The sequence below is a fragment of the Chenopodium quinoa genome, unplaced genomic scaffold (genome assembly GCF_001683475.1).
Source record: "Chenopodium quinoa cultivar QQ74 unplaced genomic scaffold, ASM168347v1, whole genome shotgun sequence".
NCBI classification, from domain to species: Eukaryota; Viridiplantae; Streptophyta; class Magnoliopsida; order Caryophyllales; family Amaranthaceae; genus Chenopodium; species Chenopodium quinoa.
The window spans coordinates 4,672,838-4,691,311 of record NW_018743850.1 but is presented as its reverse complement, the minus strand read 5'-3'; the positions used below and the strand labels follow the sequence as shown (position 1 = coordinate 4,691,311).

General features: G+C 36.5%; 1 protein-coding gene across 1 annotated transcript; it reads left to right on the top strand.

Annotated features, from left to right (window-relative positions):
- The first annotated feature begins 4,653 nt into the window (after nucleotides 1-4,653).
- Nucleotides 4,654-11,078, top strand: LOC110685687. Its single transcript, XM_021862214.1, has 5 exons — nucleotides 4,654-5,128; nucleotides 5,210-5,821; nucleotides 8,758-9,105; nucleotides 10,066-10,433; nucleotides 10,674-11,078. Exons 1-5 carry the CDS (start codon nucleotides 4,654-4,656, stop codon nucleotides 11,076-11,078), a joined length of 2,208 nt encoding a protein of 735 aa, XP_021717906.1.
- The last annotated feature ends 7,396 nt before the right edge of the window (nucleotides 11,079-18,474 follow it).

Below are 18,474 nucleotides of genomic sequence, written 5' to 3'. Positions count from 1 at the left end.
CTTCGAGCCCCTCTAGTTGTCAGTGATGTTTTCACCCCATACTTAGACCAATCAATAGAGATCAAACATCCGATAGTACTCTAAATCCATCTCAATAGCCGCACATGAACTGGTTGGTAAGAAACAAAGGCCATCGCAGTTAACCATCAGCTCGGAGTTGTAAAGATCTTTGGTTAGTGTCTGCAAATGATCACCCCAAATTTCTTTGTCCCCGATCTTCAACGCTTCATATATGTTCCTGTTAAATATGGGTTTGGGTCGTACCCGTAAACCAAGAGAGAGTGTCCATTTCACAAGACCAAATGAGGTTTCATCACAAAACCATACGACAATAAGGGGAGTTGCCCCTTAGCCTTATAAAGTGGACACAACTTTCTTGTTTTTTAAGCGTGGAATACACTTCCCAACACTCTGTCAATGTGGGATAACACTTTCACTCACATGTGGGTTTGCTCATGAGCTCAACACTCCCCCTCACATGTGAGTTGTCCATAATACTGACTCATATCACAACACAATCCAACTTGGCTCTGATATTATGTTAAATATGAGTTTGGGCCGTACCCACTAACCAAGAGAGAGAGTCCACTTCATAAGACCAAAAAAGGTTCCATCACAAAATCATATGACAACGAGGGGAGTAGCCCCTTAGCTTTATAAAGGAGACACAACTTTCTTGTTTTTTCAGTGTGGGATACACTTCCCAACACTTTTACACTCTTTTAATGGGGACAACACTTTCACTCACACGTGGGCTTGCTCATGGGCTCGACATTTGCGGCCCTGAGATCATGAATATAGTTCCAGTGCTTACTTTTCACCGGTACCATGTAAAGACCATCCAACTCATACACTAGTATCCCATCGTCTGTGCTGTTAGATCCGATGAAAAACTTGTCTGATTTCATAATGTAAGTTGCCATTTTCAATAGATTATTAGAAAAAACAACTGCTAGGATAAGAAGGGAGAGTTATAGATTTGAGGTTGTAAGTGTCCTTATTTATGCTTTGAAAAGCATTATATTTTATAGGAAATTTGTTACCAAGTTGGAATTATAATATATGTAGTACTTCGTATAAAACATTTAATTTGTTGTGGAGTAATACTTTATTAATGTTTAACCCATCCATTTGCTTTTGTTTAAGTTTTATATAGAGGCGGCATGAGTTGTTTTATTTGACAATTTATGTTCATAATTAGTTAGCTGAGCTTGATGGTAAATGTCAGTGATGGCAAATATCACTTGATATTATCTTCTAAATTTAACAAATACATAAATAATTGAATCAAACAGATATCTCCTTCATTGAAGCTACGATTACTAGAAACTTTTCCCTTCCTCTAAACATAAATATTAGGTGCAGTAATTTTCTGATATATAAACGAATATTTATCTTTGATTACGGGCTAGTTTATTAGAAGGTTTTTGGGGGTCCGAAGAAATGATCGCTTAAAGAACATTAGATAACAAAAGTACATTATAATTCGATTTTGTGCACTTCATATTCAGTCAACTTTTGTTTTTCCATATATTACCCAAATATATTTTTTCATCTATACCGTATCACCCAAGATTATACGAAGTAGTTAATAAAAACAGTGACACTCCGTTGATTAAAACGTTAATTATATTTGGTACCGTTGATCTACTTCATTCATTCATTCTTCCATTTGTACACAGATCTACAATAATGGCGAATTTGTCAGTATCAACGACGACCACTCTTTTTTCTCTCTCTTAATACATACCCCCTTCGCCCTCTCTTCAAAGGCTTAGATCCCCTTTCTCCTTCTTCTTCCCCTCTACTCTCCGTTGATTCCAATTCTTTCTCTCCTTCACCCATCTCTTTTCCTCCATCTTCTTCTCCTTCTTCCGACATTGTTTCACCTTCACCATCTCCTACAAAAGACGTCGTTTCCGACATCGGTTCACCATCCCCATCGCCAGAAAACTCACCAGATTCTCTCTCATCGCCGAAAATATCTCATCCACGTCACCATCTCTGTCAACAGAGGCGGCGGATGAGGTTGCGTATGTACAGGGTGAAGAAGCAAGAAAGATTCATCTTCCGGCGGAATAAACAGCGGTCATAAAGCCGGAGTAGTCGTCGGAGTAATAATTGGAGTTGCGGCGATTGATTGCGTCGGGTGGATTTACAAGAAGCGTCAAGATAATATGGGTATAATGCAAGAACTACTACATATGATCTAAGAAATAGTATGAATATTATTCTTTCAATTTACATTTGTAATTGACGTTTTTGAGCAAAAGAGGCCTAATCCCTTTATGGCTTGCTATAAAACTCTTCTATTTGGACTATGCTATGAAAATTACGCTGGTATTAGCAAGCTAGAAGTGTCAATTGACTGTCAACACTTACTGAACCTCATTGAGGCAAATATAACTAATAGGACAGCAGCTCAGTTGATTGTCAATGACATCCTGAAGGAAGCAAACAAGTTTGAGTATTTTTCTTTTAATTTTAGTCCTAGACTATGTGATAAAGTTGCAGACTCCATTGTTATGGAAGGAATGCTTAATAGCTTGTTAATAGAAAAGTTGTTATGAGTTTGTTAGAATTCGATATGTTACAGGTTGTTAGTGGAAAATTTAGTTAAGCTGAGCTGTAGGCTAGCAAGTGGGAAATGATGTGGACTCCACTACCCTATGAATGTTGTAATAAAGTTAGCTAAATTCATTGATACAAAAATCAATTTCTTCTTCCTCTTTTCTTTGGTTCTATCTTCTTTTGAAATCAGCCGCCATTAAAGGAGCTTCAAGCTCTCCCTTATCATTGGTATCAGAGCTTCCTTAATGTTTTCCTTCAGTAAGAGATTTTGGCGCCTCTACTTGTTACTAGAAGAGTAGCTGCAATGGAGCAACAACTCAAGATCCTCGAACAACGAATTACTGATCAAAACTCCAAAATCGATCAGAAATTCGAAGAAATGTTGAAGTTGATGCAATCAATTCAAGCTGAGAAGGTCACGATTGCTTCGTCTTCGCCTTCTGAACCTTCATCTCCTACCTCTTCGTTCAACAGCTTAAGTAGGTCCAATCCACCAAGACCTTAGGTATGAACCCTAACTCGAATTTCCAAAGTTTAATGGGTCTAATCCGAGAATCTGGGTCAAGAAATGTTGCAAATATTTCAATCTATGTAAAATCTGGGTCAGAAAGTTGATTTAGCATCTTTGAATATGACTGATAAGGTTGAGAATTGGGTTATGAACTACTTGTCTATAAGGAGATATGCAGTTGTTGATTGGAATGATTTTGTGATAGATTTGTATGCACGTTTTAAAGACAATTATGCAATAGATGTTGTTGAACAATTAAATCGATTGCAGCAATTGGGTTCAATTGAGGATTATATTGATGAATTTGAGAATTTGAGATCTGTAATGTTGATGAATAATCATATGTTACCAGACTCATATATTCTTGAAAGTTTTGTGGGAGGCCTTAGACCAGCTGTTAAGCCCTTTGTCAAAGCCTTTAAGCCTATGACAATTGCTTAAGTAGTGGAGTATGCAAGACTGCAAGAAGAATCACTGAATTCTGCTTTTGTTAGCTATAAAAAAAATAAGTCCTCTTCTTACCCTTCAAAAACACTAACCCCAAACACACTGACCCCAAACACTTTACCTACCCTAATACCAACACCCAAAACTAGACCTACCTTACCGGCTTTAACTCAAACACCTCACAATACCAGAAATTACAGACACATTCCAGCTAACGTTAGACAGGAGAAAATTTCTAAGGGCCTATGCTACTATTGTGATCAACCTTATAATAGAGAGCATCAATGTCAATTCAAAAAAGCACAGTTGTTTACAGTAGAAATACCAGGCTCCGTGGATTCTGATGATGAGGAAGAATTGAAAATAGTTGTTGAGTCTAATTCAGAACCCCAAATTTTTGTGAATGCTCTTGCTGGGAATCAGTCTTTCCAAACTATGAGGGTTAAGGGCAGGGTCAATGGAAAAGATTCACACATTTTGATTGATTCTGGTAGCACACACAATTTTGTAGATGTGAATGTGGTAAATAAGCTGGGATGCAACCTAGATCAAATCCTTTTTCAAGATATTTCAGTAGCTGATAGGAATCATATTCCCTATCAACATATGTGTAAGGGATTTAATTGGGAAACGCAAGGACATAATTTTGATGCAGATGTTCTTTTAATTCCTTTAGGAAGTTGTGATATGGTTTTGGGTATTTAATGGTTAAGGCTATTGGGACCAATACAATGGGATTTCCCAAAGCTAAGAATGGAGTTTAGCTTACATGGTAAACACTTTGTTGTTAAGGGATTACCTTCTAAGAAGCTTTCAGTAATAGAGGGCAACCTTACTGTAAAGGTGCTGGACTTTGCAATTTCAGCTATGCTTGTTACAGGTTAGTGAGGCTGAAGGCTCTTTAATGCAATTGGAGTAGTACAACAAGGACATTTTGTTATCACCTGAATTTACTTCTCTCAAGCAACAGTAAGGGATGGTCTTTGCAGAACCTACTACATTGCCTCCAGAGAGATGAGCCTTTGACCATTCTATCCCTTTGATGCCTGGCAGCACCCCAGTCAATATCAGGCCTTACAGGTATCCATTAAAGCAAAGAGACATCATTGAACAGCTTGTTCGAGATGGTGGATAGAGGCATCATACAGAATGGCTCAAGCCCTTTTGCTTCACCAGTAGTGTTGGTGGGAAAGAAGGATGGAACATGGAGATTGTGTGTTGACTATAGGGAATTAAATAATAGAACTATTAAGAACAAATTTCCTATACAAGTAATTGATGAACTCATTGATGAGTTAGCTGGTGTTGCTGTTTTCCGTAAACTGGACCTTAGGGCTGGGTATCATCAAATGAGAGTCAATGCAAATGATGTATTCAAAACAGCATTTAAGACTCATATAGGGCATTATGAGTTCTTAATTATGCCTTTTGGCCTAACTAATGCTCCTGCCTCATTTCAAGGGTGGATGAACCATGTGTTCAGGCCACTACTCAGAAAATGTGTATTGGTGTTTTTTGATGACATTTTGGTGTATAGCAGGTCATTGCAGGAACATTGGAAGCATTTAGCTGAAGTATTTGAGCTAATGAAGGAGCATAGTATGTTTGCAAAAGAGAGAAAATGTATTTTTGCAACTTCTAAAGTGGAATACTTGGGCCATTAAATTACTCAAAATGGAGTGGAGACTGATCCTAAGAAGGTGTCAGCAGTGAGCAGTTGGCTAATTCCAGCTAATGTCAAGGAATTGAAAAGTTTCTTAGGCTTAACTGGGTATTATAGGAAGTTTTTCAAGAGCTATGCCATTATTTGCAAACCATTGACAGAAAAACTCAAGAAAAATGGTTTTGCTTGGAGTAATCAAGCTCAGAAAGCTTTTGAAGACCTTAAGTCAGCTCTGGTTTCCGCACCTGTCTTAGCTATTCCCAACTTTGAGAAACAGTTCATCCTTGAAACTGATGCTTCAAAGACTAGGATAGGAGCAGTATTGATGCAGGAAGGGAACCCTTTAGCCTATATCAATAGATCCTTGGGTCCTAAATGGCAGAAGTTGTCAGTATATGACAAGGAGTTATTAGCCATAGTGTTTGCTATACAAAAATGGGAACAATACCTTGTGGGAGCTCATTTCATAATCAAGACTGACCAAAAGAGTTTGAAATGGTTGTTACAACAGAAAATTTCAACCCCTTTTCAACAATTTTGGCTGTCAAAATCGATGGTATTTGACTATGAAATTCAGTATAAGTGTGGGAAGGAAAATGTGGCTACAGATGCTTTTTCTAGAGTGCAAGGTTCAGAGGTCTTGTGCATGGTTGTCTCTGTAGTAAATTCAAACTTGGGTCTCTAATTACTTCAAGTTATCAATTGGATGATAATTACTCAACCATAATCCAACAACTACAGAATCAAATTTTCGTTCCTGATTTCAAGTGGGAAAACAATTTGTTGAAGAGAAAGGGAAGAATTGTGGTTGGACCAGATGTCTAGTTAAGGCATAAAATCCTTTCTTGGCATCATGTGTAACACCCCCAAATCTCCCTCTATGGAAATACTAGTATAATACGTAAAATTATACCGTAGAGATAGACTTAGGCGTATTATTCCTGCCGCGTGATTACGCAAGGCTACTCAAACTACAAACCAAAACCAATACTTTATACCGGAAATTCAAACTCTTTCTTTATTAGTAATAACTATAAATAGAAACCATTGTCATGAGTACTCATAATTAAACAAAGACCAACAATCCTAATTTCAGGTGAAGAACATTCCCGTGACTCCCATATGCTCAATTATTGACTCCACCTGAAATTAGTCAACACTACTTACCATTACGATAAACAGGGCGAACAAAAAAAAATAGGAAATACGGATAAGAAAAATATGCTAAGTACGATAAGTGCAAGATAAGTAAATTCAATTTATTTGCAAACATGCTTTTAAAACCAATTCCAATAATATAATTCCAAACTCATGATTCAAAACCAATTCCAATAATTCAATAATTTGATAAAATGATTTATAAAATCAATTCCTCTTTTGAAAACCGATTCCACTTTTGAAAACCAATTCTCAAATATTCTCAAAACAATTCCAATAACTCAATAGTAATGATTAGTAAAATCAATTATTTTCAACAACTCAATCTCCTCTCTAAGTGTGCACACCCCCCAAGCTAGTCTCCTACTATTTCAAGGCTGTTCTTGAGGAAAGACTAGGTTATACAAAGTCCATAGTTTTCAACGAATCCGCATAGTGGGATTAATATAATAATTATGCTTGTAAAGCTTTTAATAAAATCCTCTTTGAATAAAATCAAACTTTTCAAAAACTCCTTTTGTATTAAATTCAACAAGCTTTTAAAATCAAACCTTTTTTTTTTCAAAAACTCTTTTAAAACAATCCAACATACTTGTAAAAACCAAACTCCTTTAAACATAATAAAAAATTTCAAACCATGATATAAAATCAATCCTCCAATTCATTTATCAAAACCAATTTTTTAAAACGTGCTTCATTTCATAAAATCATAATTCAATTCAAATTAATTCAATCGTCATTAAAATCATGTAAAACATACTTATTCAATCCAATCAATTTCAAAGGTACCCAGCCACCTAAACATACCTTTGATCCTTGCTAGCAACACAAAAATAAACTTCAAGAACTTTTATTGAACACACCCTAAAATAAATATAACCTTAATTAATATAAGGTTAACAAGTAATCACAACAATTAAATTAAAAACTCCCCTAACTATATGTACACGAACCTTATAATTTATTTTTCATAAACATGAATAAAAATATGATTTTATTTAATTAAAACTACTTATAATAATTTTTATAAAACCCCCATAATAATAATAATTAATTAAATAAGAGAAGAGAAGAAGAAGAGGTAGAAAACCAAGGAAAAAGATGAAGAAAGGTGGCGCAAGGGGAGGCGCCAGCTGCGGCTGCCAGCGGCTGGTGGTGGTAGCCGGTGGCAGCTGGCGGTGGCGATCGGTGGTGGTTGTGGTGTTTGATGGTGGTGATTGGCGCAAGAACAAGAGAGAAAGAGAGAAGATAAATTAAGAGAGAATTAGAGAATTTGGTGTGAGAGTTTAGCCATGAATCAATGGGTATTTATAGACTAGCTCATGCATGAATTATGGTAGGAGAATGTAGGAAGAATTATGGTAAATAGAATTAAGGAATTACTTGGGGAAGTGAATTAAAGATTTATGGAAAGTTTTAATATTAAGGTGCCTAAGAATAATAAAAATAAGGAAAGTATGTTGTCATGAAAAATAATAGGAAAAATTGCATTAAATAATACCACCTTTCACCCGTCCGCTAAAACAAGTCGACCTTTTGATTATCTCTAAATAATACCACCTTTGGAGGTTGTCCGTTTTAAACAAGTCATGACCTGTTGTTGACTTGATTAATAGGTATATGGGAAACGTGTCAATGTGATTGGTTAAAAAAAATTAATTTGTTTTTTTATTTAATATTTTAATTTTTAAAAGGTAATAATATTAATTATTATTATTATTTTTGTAAAAAAAAAATAACCCCCTCCCTTACCAGCCACCCCTTCCCCTCCCTGCTAAGGCTGCCAGCACCTCTTCCCGTCCGTCCGGCCCTTCGGCGACCACCTGCCGGCGCCACAGCCTCCTCCTCGGACCGGAAAAGCCGAACCTAGCATCCCGCCCCCTCAAATTACCTACCCGACTCCCACAACCCCATGAAAACCGCTATATACTCCCTCTCCCACCACCAAACCCCAAAAGTTGTTTCGGGGGGAAAAGGAGGAGCGACGACCGACAACAGGGGTGGGGGAAGGGCGTTGGTCCGGCAAGGGAGGGGATGGGCGCTGCCGGGAGTGGGGTTGGGAGGGCGTTCGGTGGTTTTGCGGGGAACAGGGAGTTTGGTGGTTTGCAGGGGGAGGGATTTTGAAGGAGGGAGTTCGGTGTTTTAGCCAACGCCGGGATGAAGAAAGGGGTGACGTGTGGGGTTCAACCCAACCACAATCTCGACCCATCCACAACCACCGCCAAAATCTCCCCCAAGCACCCTAAGCGCCGACATCTCCCTAACCAAACTGCCGCAACTCCCCAAATTTGATTTGGGTTCGAATTAGGGTTTGATTTTGGGTGGTGGTAGTTCGAATTAGGGTTTGATTTTGGGTGGTGGTAGTTCGAATTATGGAGGTTGTGTTGGTGTGTGGTGGCTGGTGCAGTGGTGCGAGGGTGTTATTGGTGCAAGGTTGTGTGGGGTCGTGGGTGCGAGGATGTGGGTGTGGTTTATGGTGCGAGTCTGCGTGGCTGGGTTCGTGGTACAAGCCTACTAGGAACTGTGTGGTGGTGCTGTGATGCAGTGGGTGATGTGGTGTATGGTGGTTGGCTGTGCAGTGGTGGTGTATGGCGTGTGGTGGTTGGTGTAGTGGTGGTGTATGGCGTGTGGTGGTTGGTGCAGTGGTGGTGTATGGCGTGGGGTGGTTGGTGCAGTGGTGGTGTATGGCGTGGGGTGGCTGGTGCAGTGGTGGTGTATTGGCGTGTGGTGGCTGGTGCAGTGGTGGTGTTGCTGGGTTTTTTATTTAATTTTTAAAAATATTTTTAATTGTTTTTTTTAAAGATAAAATATTTTAATTGTAATTAACGATCATTAAAGTTGTTATTAAGAGTTAATTACATTATTAAACAAAGTTATTAAAAAGAAAAAAGAAATTTAACAGGTCATTCAGGTTGCAGGTTAAAAACTTGTTTAAAGAGGACAACCTCCAAAGGTGGTATTATTTAGGGATAATCAAAAGGTCGACTTGTTTTTAGCAGACGGGTGAAAGATGGTATTATTTAATGCAATTTTTCTAAAATAATATGGCAAAAGGGGTTTACTTGGGGAATGATCAAGGATGAAATAAGGTAGGAAAATAAGATGATCAAATATTTAGAAGGTTGGAAATAAAAATTAAGGAAAATAATAGATTTAAAGGAGATAATTAAAAATACAAATTACCAAAATAATTCACCCAAAAATCCATCATGGTGGCCGAAAATTTTGAGCTTCCATAGCTCAAAATTTTGAACACCCTATGTAGTATTCAGGGAAGTATTTTGCTAGATTTAAGGATTAAAAATAACTGTGTAAATAATATATTTTGTATAAAATAATTAATTAAAATGATACCAATTATTCACTAAATAAATTAACCAAGAAAATCAGATTTTCCACACTAGGAAAATTCGATATCCTTAGCTAATCATTAGGAATTTTCGGACCTCTTAATTAAATAATAAAAATATAATTTTTGCTTTAATTAAAATATCCAAATTTATATAAATAATTCGGTTTTTAAAAATAAAATAAATCCAAAAATAATAATTAGGTTTTAAAATACTTTTGGCGCCAAAATTCAAATATCATTTTGGCTCCAAAAATTCAAATTGTAAAATAAATTACTAAATTACCCTTATTAGAAAATAATAATTAATTAATTAATTAGAAAATACGTTTCAAAAATACAGGATATTACATCATGAATCACCAGAAAGTGGCCATGGTGGAAGAGAACTAACTTTGAAAAAGATCAAGTTGTTCTATTGGAGAGGGATTACTAAGGATGTCAGTGCATTTGTCAGAAAGTGTGTTGTTTGCCAAGCATCCAAATATGACACATCTGCCTATCCTGGTCACCTTCAACCATTACCTATTCTAGAAGAGGTATGGTTGGATATTTCAATGGACTTCATTACTGGTCTTCCTAAGTCTGCAGGAAAAGAGGTCGTTATTGTGGTAATGGACATATTCAGTAAATATGTACACTTTATGGCTCTATCACATCCATTTACAACTATTCAAGTTCCTCAATGTTACTTGGATAATGTATTCAAGTTACATGGGTGGCCTAGGTCAATTGTGAGTGACAGGGATCCCATTTTTCTCAGTCAGTTTTGGAAGGGGCTTTTTTCTCGTTATGGTACAAATCTCTTACTCTCTTCAGCTTACCATCCCTAGATAGATGGATAGACTGAGGTAGTTAATAGGTGCTTAGAGGCCTATTTGAGGTGCATGTCTGGTGAACAACCTCAGGAATGGCATAAGTGGTTGCCTTTGGCAGAATGGTGGTATAATACCCATTTTCATTTTGCTTTACAGCTTACCTCTTATGAGGTAGTATACAGCCAAACTCCACCCTTACATTTACCATATTTGGCTGGAGAAGCAAAGAATGATGAGATTGATAGGAGCTTACAAAGAAGAGAAAGGATGATTTCTGAACTCAAGTTTCACCTAGAAAAGGCACAGCAAAGAACGAAGACTCAAGCTGATAAGCATAGATTTGAAAGAGTGTTTCAGGTTGGAGATTGGGTATGTAAGCTGCAAGCTTATAGACAACATACTGTGCAAAAACGAAGTAACCATAAGCTTTTTCACCAGTATTATGGGCCATTTCAGATTGCATCAGTAGTTGGGAAGGTTGCATATAAGCTGAAACTTCCTAGTAAAGCTAAGATTCATGACACCTTTCATGTATCTCAGCTCAAGGTGTTTAGAGGGTAGCTGCCTTTGGGTACTCATATTCCACCAGTGTTTCAAGGTCATAGTGTTAACTCAGATGAGATCAAACCTACTGCTATACTGGATAAGAAGATGATTAAATATCAGAACAGGGCTCAGGTGCAATATTTGTTGCATTGGGAAGGTTTTCCTTCTTATGAGGCAACTTGGGAATCAACTGAATATATGGAGCAACAGTTTCCAGAATTTTTTCAGACTCAAACTTGAGGACAAGTCTGTCAGAAGGAGGGAAGCTATGTTATGGTAGGAATGCTTAATAGCTTGTTAATAGAAAAGTTGTTATGAGTTTGTTAGAATTTTGCTACAGATTGCTAGTGGAAGAATTAGTTAGTTAGTGGAAAGTTTAGTTAAGCTGAGCTGTAGGCTAGCAAGTGGGAAATGACATGGACTCCACTACACTATAAATGCTGTAATAAAGTTAGCTAAATTCATTAATACAAAAATCAATTTCTTCTTTTTCTTTTCTTTGGTTCTATCTTCTTCTTCTTCTTCTTCTTCTTCTTCTTCTTCTTCTTCTTCTTCTTCTTCTTCTTCTTCTTCTTCTTCTTCTTCTTCTTCTTCTTCTTTTTCTCTCTCTTCTTCTTCTGAAATCTGTCACCATTAAAGGAGCTTCAAGCTCTCCCTTATCATCCATCGCCAAATTGTTCCATGTCATGAGGAACTAATCTGGATGGAGGAGTGTCCTCAATATGTTCTTCCTCTTGTTACTTTGACAAGGTGGGCATTGCCAATATATAGTAATACTATTGGTATGCGGTTTTGTTAAAAAAAAAAAATTAACGTTTTAATTAACGAAGTGCCACTTTATTAATTAACTATAATCTTGGGTGGTATCGTGTGGAAGATAAAAGGGAAATTCTTAACGGTGACCCTCAACTTCTGCTATGCACCAATGGTCACCTCCCTTTTTTTTTATTATACAAAATGACCTTAGTTAAAAATTTTATCTCACTCATAACCTTATTTCATTAAATATTAACTATGGTTAGATTTCTATTTAAAAAAAATAAAGAAAAATTTAAAAAAATTAACCCCAACCACCAAAAACCAGCCACCATCTCCCTTCCGGCGACACTACCTCAGGTTCAATTGATCGCCGCCGACACTACCCAGACTCCCCCGACCACCGGTGACACTGCGCCAACTCCACCTCGACCACCGCCAAGCCAGATTCCCAAATCCCAGCCCACAACCCTCCCTCCCTCTTGTCCTTCTCACCGTCACCACCACTAGGTCGCTCAACTCAGAATCCCGACCACCCCCAGACCGCCGAACCCAAACACGATTTGGATTTTGTAGATTGAACTAGGAGCGACGGTCGGGTTTACATCTGGGCGTAGGAGAGGTCAGAGGAGAGAGAAAAGGAGGTTCGTGGGTTGTGGTGGGAGGATGAGCAGTGGGTTTGGTCTGGTGGCGCTACGGTTCTTGGTCTGGTGGGGAAAGTCGGGTTAAGGTAAGGAAGAGGGAAGAGGTGGTGGTGGTGATGAGGAGAGAGAAGGAGGGTCTCTCTAATCCAATCATATTAAGCGAGGGTGTGGGGGAAGGAGATATGGGATATTAGGATGGTTTCAAGGGTAGGGAAGGGGTCTAGCGTGGTTTTGGGCAGGGTATGATCAATCAAACTCTGCTTAATTTGTAGTCAATAAGAGTATTAATTTGATGCATTTTTGTGATACTTAAGGGTATATCATGTATTTAAAAAAGTTTAAATATATATGGTAAATATAGTAAAAACTCGGGGGCATATCGTGAAAACACTGCATTCAAAATTATCTTCTCACTTCACGTATTTTTGCATTATATAAGCATATTTTGAGTAGAGTAGTATATTATCTTCTAGTAATATTCATAGTAATTTATGATTTTTGAATCTTAAAGGTTAAGACAACTCCAAATTAAAAGATGATAAAATGTAAAAGCAACATAATTTTAAATTTTAAATACGCTTATACAACTTAGGCTCAGACATACATAAAAGGGTATGTAGATTCGCCCGGGTCTAACAATGCCAATGAGAAAAACCAAAACCCCAATTAGACTAATGGGACACTTCATTTGTTTGGGGATTTTCAAACAACCAACCAACTAACACAAACACAAACAAATCACGCCAACCTATATCTTGAATTGAGGGAGGCTCCTTAATTTTAATGTTTGGGGTACAAAGAAAAGTCCTCCAGGTTCTTGCATTCTCCATTGGTGGATTTGCAAGCATGTAGAGAACTTGCATATTGGTGCAAGGTTTCTCTTGGTGGAGTCATTAAATGTGGCTCTATCAGTCGTGTTCCCAGACTCCTAAGAACCTGGTTTGGCTTTCGATCTCTTGGAGGGGAGTGGTGTCGAGTGTACGTTTAAAGCCAAAATGGTGCCTTCATATTTCATTTGGTTCAACTTTCAATTCAACAACTTCCATCACGAATTTGTTTCATTCTATTTGTAAGGTTCCAAAGTCAATGATTTTATGCAAGGTGTTTTTGGAATTCTCATTTGGCTCGTTCTTCTGGTTAAATGGCTGGTGTGTGGTGTTGCTGCAGATCATCCGATGTACTTCTTTTCTGTTTAGTTTGTGTGTTTGGTAATTGCAAGCTAAGACTCATTGAATACAAGAATTATTTCATGTACTAGGTTTTTGTAACAATTGTTGTACTATTAATTTACTTTGTTCTATTGTTTTTTGTGTAAGAATTTGAATTTATAATCTAATTATTTTGTTATGTTTCATTCGACTTATTAGTTGATAGAATTAATTAAGTTTTATTCAAAAAAATAAAAATTAGTTAAGTTAAATAAAAGAAAAGAAAAACAATTTTACACGAGTTAATTATGAGCTTAACAATCGAGTTTTTCGAGCTAAGAGTCAAGCAATCGAGTTTTACGAGTTACGAGCCGAGCAATTGAGCTGGCAGAATTGAGCTAGACAAGTTACGAGCCGATTCGAGCTACGTTGAAATTAGAATTCCATCATGTAACACCCTAGAAATTCCTTTCCTTTAAAAAAATACCTGTTTTGCCCTTTTTAAAATACGAAATAGGAAAATCTAAGACATTACTGCCACCATGAAAACAGCTAAGGCAAATATCAAAGACACACAGCGGAAGACTCTTTAAAACCATTTCAAAACAAGTCAACTTCAAAAATCAAACCAAAAGAAAGTAAAGTCAAACGAAGTCAAACAAGGTCAAACAAAGTCAACCTACAACTTGGAATTATTGTAGGCCCTTAAAACCAAACAATACCGAAAACCTTTGCGTTATTCTCGTGAGCATAATAAAATAAATAATATTCAAAGAAAATAAAACACATCATATTCTTATGGGAACTAAGCATGATTTGCTCTTCACTCATGTCCATCATGAAAAATGCTTCACCACCTGAAAAGCTTCTCTCTACTTGTCCCCACTACTCGCCATTAGAAATGGGTTGTCGTAGGGCCAAGGTAAAGACAAGGCCAAACAAACATACAAACACACAATCAACAATGCTGAGTACATAAGCGTAATAAAACACATTAACATGCTTTCATCCTATCAACACACAACTTATCATGTTGCACCTGTTTACAAGCATACAAACACTCATCACTTGTGTTCATTTAATTTTGATTACACATCGAACGAGTTTCCAACCAAATCCCTGCCCAAAATAAATTGAGGTAAACTACACCGGGAGCTAACCGGGTAGGCAAGTGTCACATGAAGTGACTGGACGTCCTGTGCATAAAATAAATAAAAAGGAAAATATAGCATCCGGTACTCCCAGTAGAAGTTATGGTCAAATAGAAAGTCGCATAACTCCCCCCATATGTTCATACTCAAGGTATATACGTTCCAAGAGTTTTGGTGTGTAATCTCTCTCACTTTACGCTGTTTACATATTTTATACTTGGTGATGACTCTCAAACCATAGCGCAATCAAACACTACAACTCATTCAAGCAAATCAAACATACCAATTTAATTTCTTGAATAATTAGTGACCACATAAATTTAATGTTGAATCCTTTTTAAATTACCTCAGTGTCAAAGACACCTTAAACACATAATGCGCCGCAAAACCTATCCCTCGGTGTTAGAAACACCTTAAGTGCACATGAGCACTGCAATATAATTTATTCCTGTGTACTAAGACACTTAAATAGCTCTTTTCCCATGTTTATAGCATCAATAAAAATTATACGAACCATAACATTTCCTTTCCATATTCAAAACCAAATTAAACGTTTAGTTTAATTAAACATGCTCTCTATCATGCCAAAAATAAAAGTGTGGTTCATAATCTGCATGCCAATACAATTAATTCCAATCACCAATTCATCATAAATAATTCACACATCACAAATCATTTACCAACATCAATCCAATCAACAAATTCCAACCAACACCTATCATGATACTACTTGGAATTAATTAAGCAAAGCCTAGCATGCTTCTACATATTCAAGTAATTACCAAGTACGCGAACGTACCTTGAATATGATCTCAAAATCACTACGACTAAATAAAATCACTCACTTGAAAGTCTCCTACAAACCAAAATTACAAAGAAGTATTAATACCTCTTCCACACAAATTTCCTGTAATATATACACTCTTTAAATCACTCATAAACCCTCTAAAACAAGCTGAAATTTTATTTAAAACCCTTGTTTTTATTCCCAATTAATGGATAAAAATCCTTTCAAGAAACATAACTATAGCCTTTCTATAAAAATTCCAGCTTTATTAAATTATTTAAAATTGCTGTAATTGTGTTTTAAAACACTTATTTCAATAATTTAAATCTCATAAACAATTTCCATCAATAAACATAAATTTAGAAACCTAGGGTTTTCAATCTGGGGCTTTTTATTTCAAAACCAAATCTGAAAATTTATATACATCATAATTAAAATCAAACATCATAAAATCATCACAAAACCCAAAACCAATATTTAGATCAAGGCTAGATTTAATTTAAAAATAAAAAAGAATATTTTTTTTTGTTCGAACACCACCGGCGCACAACCACCAAGGCCGGTTGCTGCAGGTGAGTGCTGGTGATGGTCGCCACCAGCCGGTGGGCAGCAATGGTGGTGGCCGGCGTGCGTGGTGGTGTGTGTGGGATGATTGAAAATAAAGTAAAATAAAATAAAGGGGAAAAGGGAAAAATTAAGGGGAAAAGAAAATAAGAGGAGAGAGAGAGAGTTTACCTTTGGGTGCACTCTACCTTAGACATATAATGGGTATTTATACCCTCTCTCAATGACCCTCCTACTTAAAATTCGTTTACTACCCTTAATGATTCTCTTCCTAGTCAAACTAGTATTTTGACTTTCTTTAAAATTCATTGACTTTAAAAATTATATTTTTATAAAATAATATGCCCCAATATTTCCAAATCATAAAATAAAATATTTTCAAGATTATTAAATAATTAAAAATAAACTTCTAATTAAAATAATTCTTTTTAAATTAATGAAAACACCATAAATAATTCATTTTGAATTATTTAAATACTTTAAGAAATACTTATTTAAATTATTAATCATATAAAAATACGGGGTATTACACAACACAAGTACAAATTATCTTAGAACTAGATACATCGCAGATTCGATCAACGATCGCCATAATAAAAAAACTTCATCCAAAGCAATACAATCTGTGAGTTGGCACTAATTCGGCTTGAGATCCACTGATGAATACTTGTTTGAGTGAAAAATGCTCATATGATCTTCTAGATACTTCCGGAGATTATGAAACCTTAAATCTTCAAATTTCGGCAGACAAAACAAAAAAGAAATTAACCCTAATAGAATACCCACCATCTCAAAGATGGGATTTATTTATTGAAAGCAATTAAAAAGTTTTTTGGGCTTACCACCGATAAAAACATCGATGAAAGCCCCTACAAAGATTCACAAAATAGACCAGAAGAAAAGAGATGAAAGAGTAAGAGAAAAAAAAGAACAAGAGTGAAGGAAAACCTTAAAAACCAAAAATAAAAACTAGCAAATAGAGGCTAGAAAAGCCGTCCCAAGAGAGAAACCCTAGAGGAACCAACAATTTCAATTGCAAGTTGCAACAATAAAAAGTGGTGTATAATTATCCGCCTTTAATAAATTCTCCCTCTTAAAAAATGTCTCCTTTCTTCTAATTTCATCTTCTTCTGTTGAAAATCCCTGAAAAAAACAAGATATTGAGAAAAAATGTTGATGGGTTTATTGAGTATTCAATTAATAATGGATATGGCGTGTAGGTTGAGATACTGTAAAATCAGAAAATAAAGATTGGAATGTGGGCCAAATTTCTTAATGTATGTATAATGCTGTGACGTGTTAGAAACACTGTCTTAGGAGCAAAATTCGTCCCGACTATAGTGCAATCGGAGATGGCGTTACCCCCTAAGATTTAACACAACGATCTCCCTTAATGTGCACTCAAAAAGAGAGATTAGGAACTCACAATATGCTCAGAACAACTTTAGAGGAAAACTTAAAATAATAGAGGAAGAATAAGAAATTTTTTTTTTGTGTATTTCAAAAGCCACGAAAAGATCAGTTTATAAGGATGAAGAAAACCGTAACTGTTGGAGAGAATCAAGCCACGAAATAATAGTGGAGAAAAATCAGCGACAGTTACAAACGTTTAAAAAATCCGAGTTAAACGCTGTTGTGGGCTTCGTAACTGAAAAATCTCATAAAAGCTGAAACGTCAGTTACGACTTAGCCTAAAAAGGACACCACACCGCGCACGTGCCACAAACACGAACTGAACCAGCCGGACGGCAGCGGCGACGCGCGCGTGGGGATGCCCTCTTCTAGCCCACAACAATAGGGAAAGCACTTCAAACATTTTGTATAATCACACATATTTAAACCAAGTAAAATTTACTTCTCCCACCAATGTGGGACAAAACCCCTTTTCCTCCAATATATAAATCAAGTAAAGCCTTCCTTATCCCACCAATGTGGGACAAAGAGTTTTCCTCCAAAACAAATAAAAGCTTCCTTAGCATTATTTCCAATAATCCCCCACAAATGCGAAGGAAAAAGATTTTAAGACAAATAAAAGCACCTGTTCTGAGCATTATTCAATAGGTTTGATACTTAAGTACTGGTATGTTTCGATTGAACCAATACATAGTGAAGATTAGGCAACTCCTTTGTTAAGTGAGTGCACGAATCTGGAACTCACTCAAATCAGAAGTTAAATCCTAATAACACATATCTTACATTAAAACATTGTGAGTTCCGCGATAAAAATCAACCACCAAGATTGGCCATCAAACTTGGGATGCTCATGAGTGCCTCAGAAAGACGGCCTACGTCTTTCATAGAAGGTGGTCAAACCTTCACACCCACGTAGGTGATTTCATCAAGTCTATCACATAGACCACC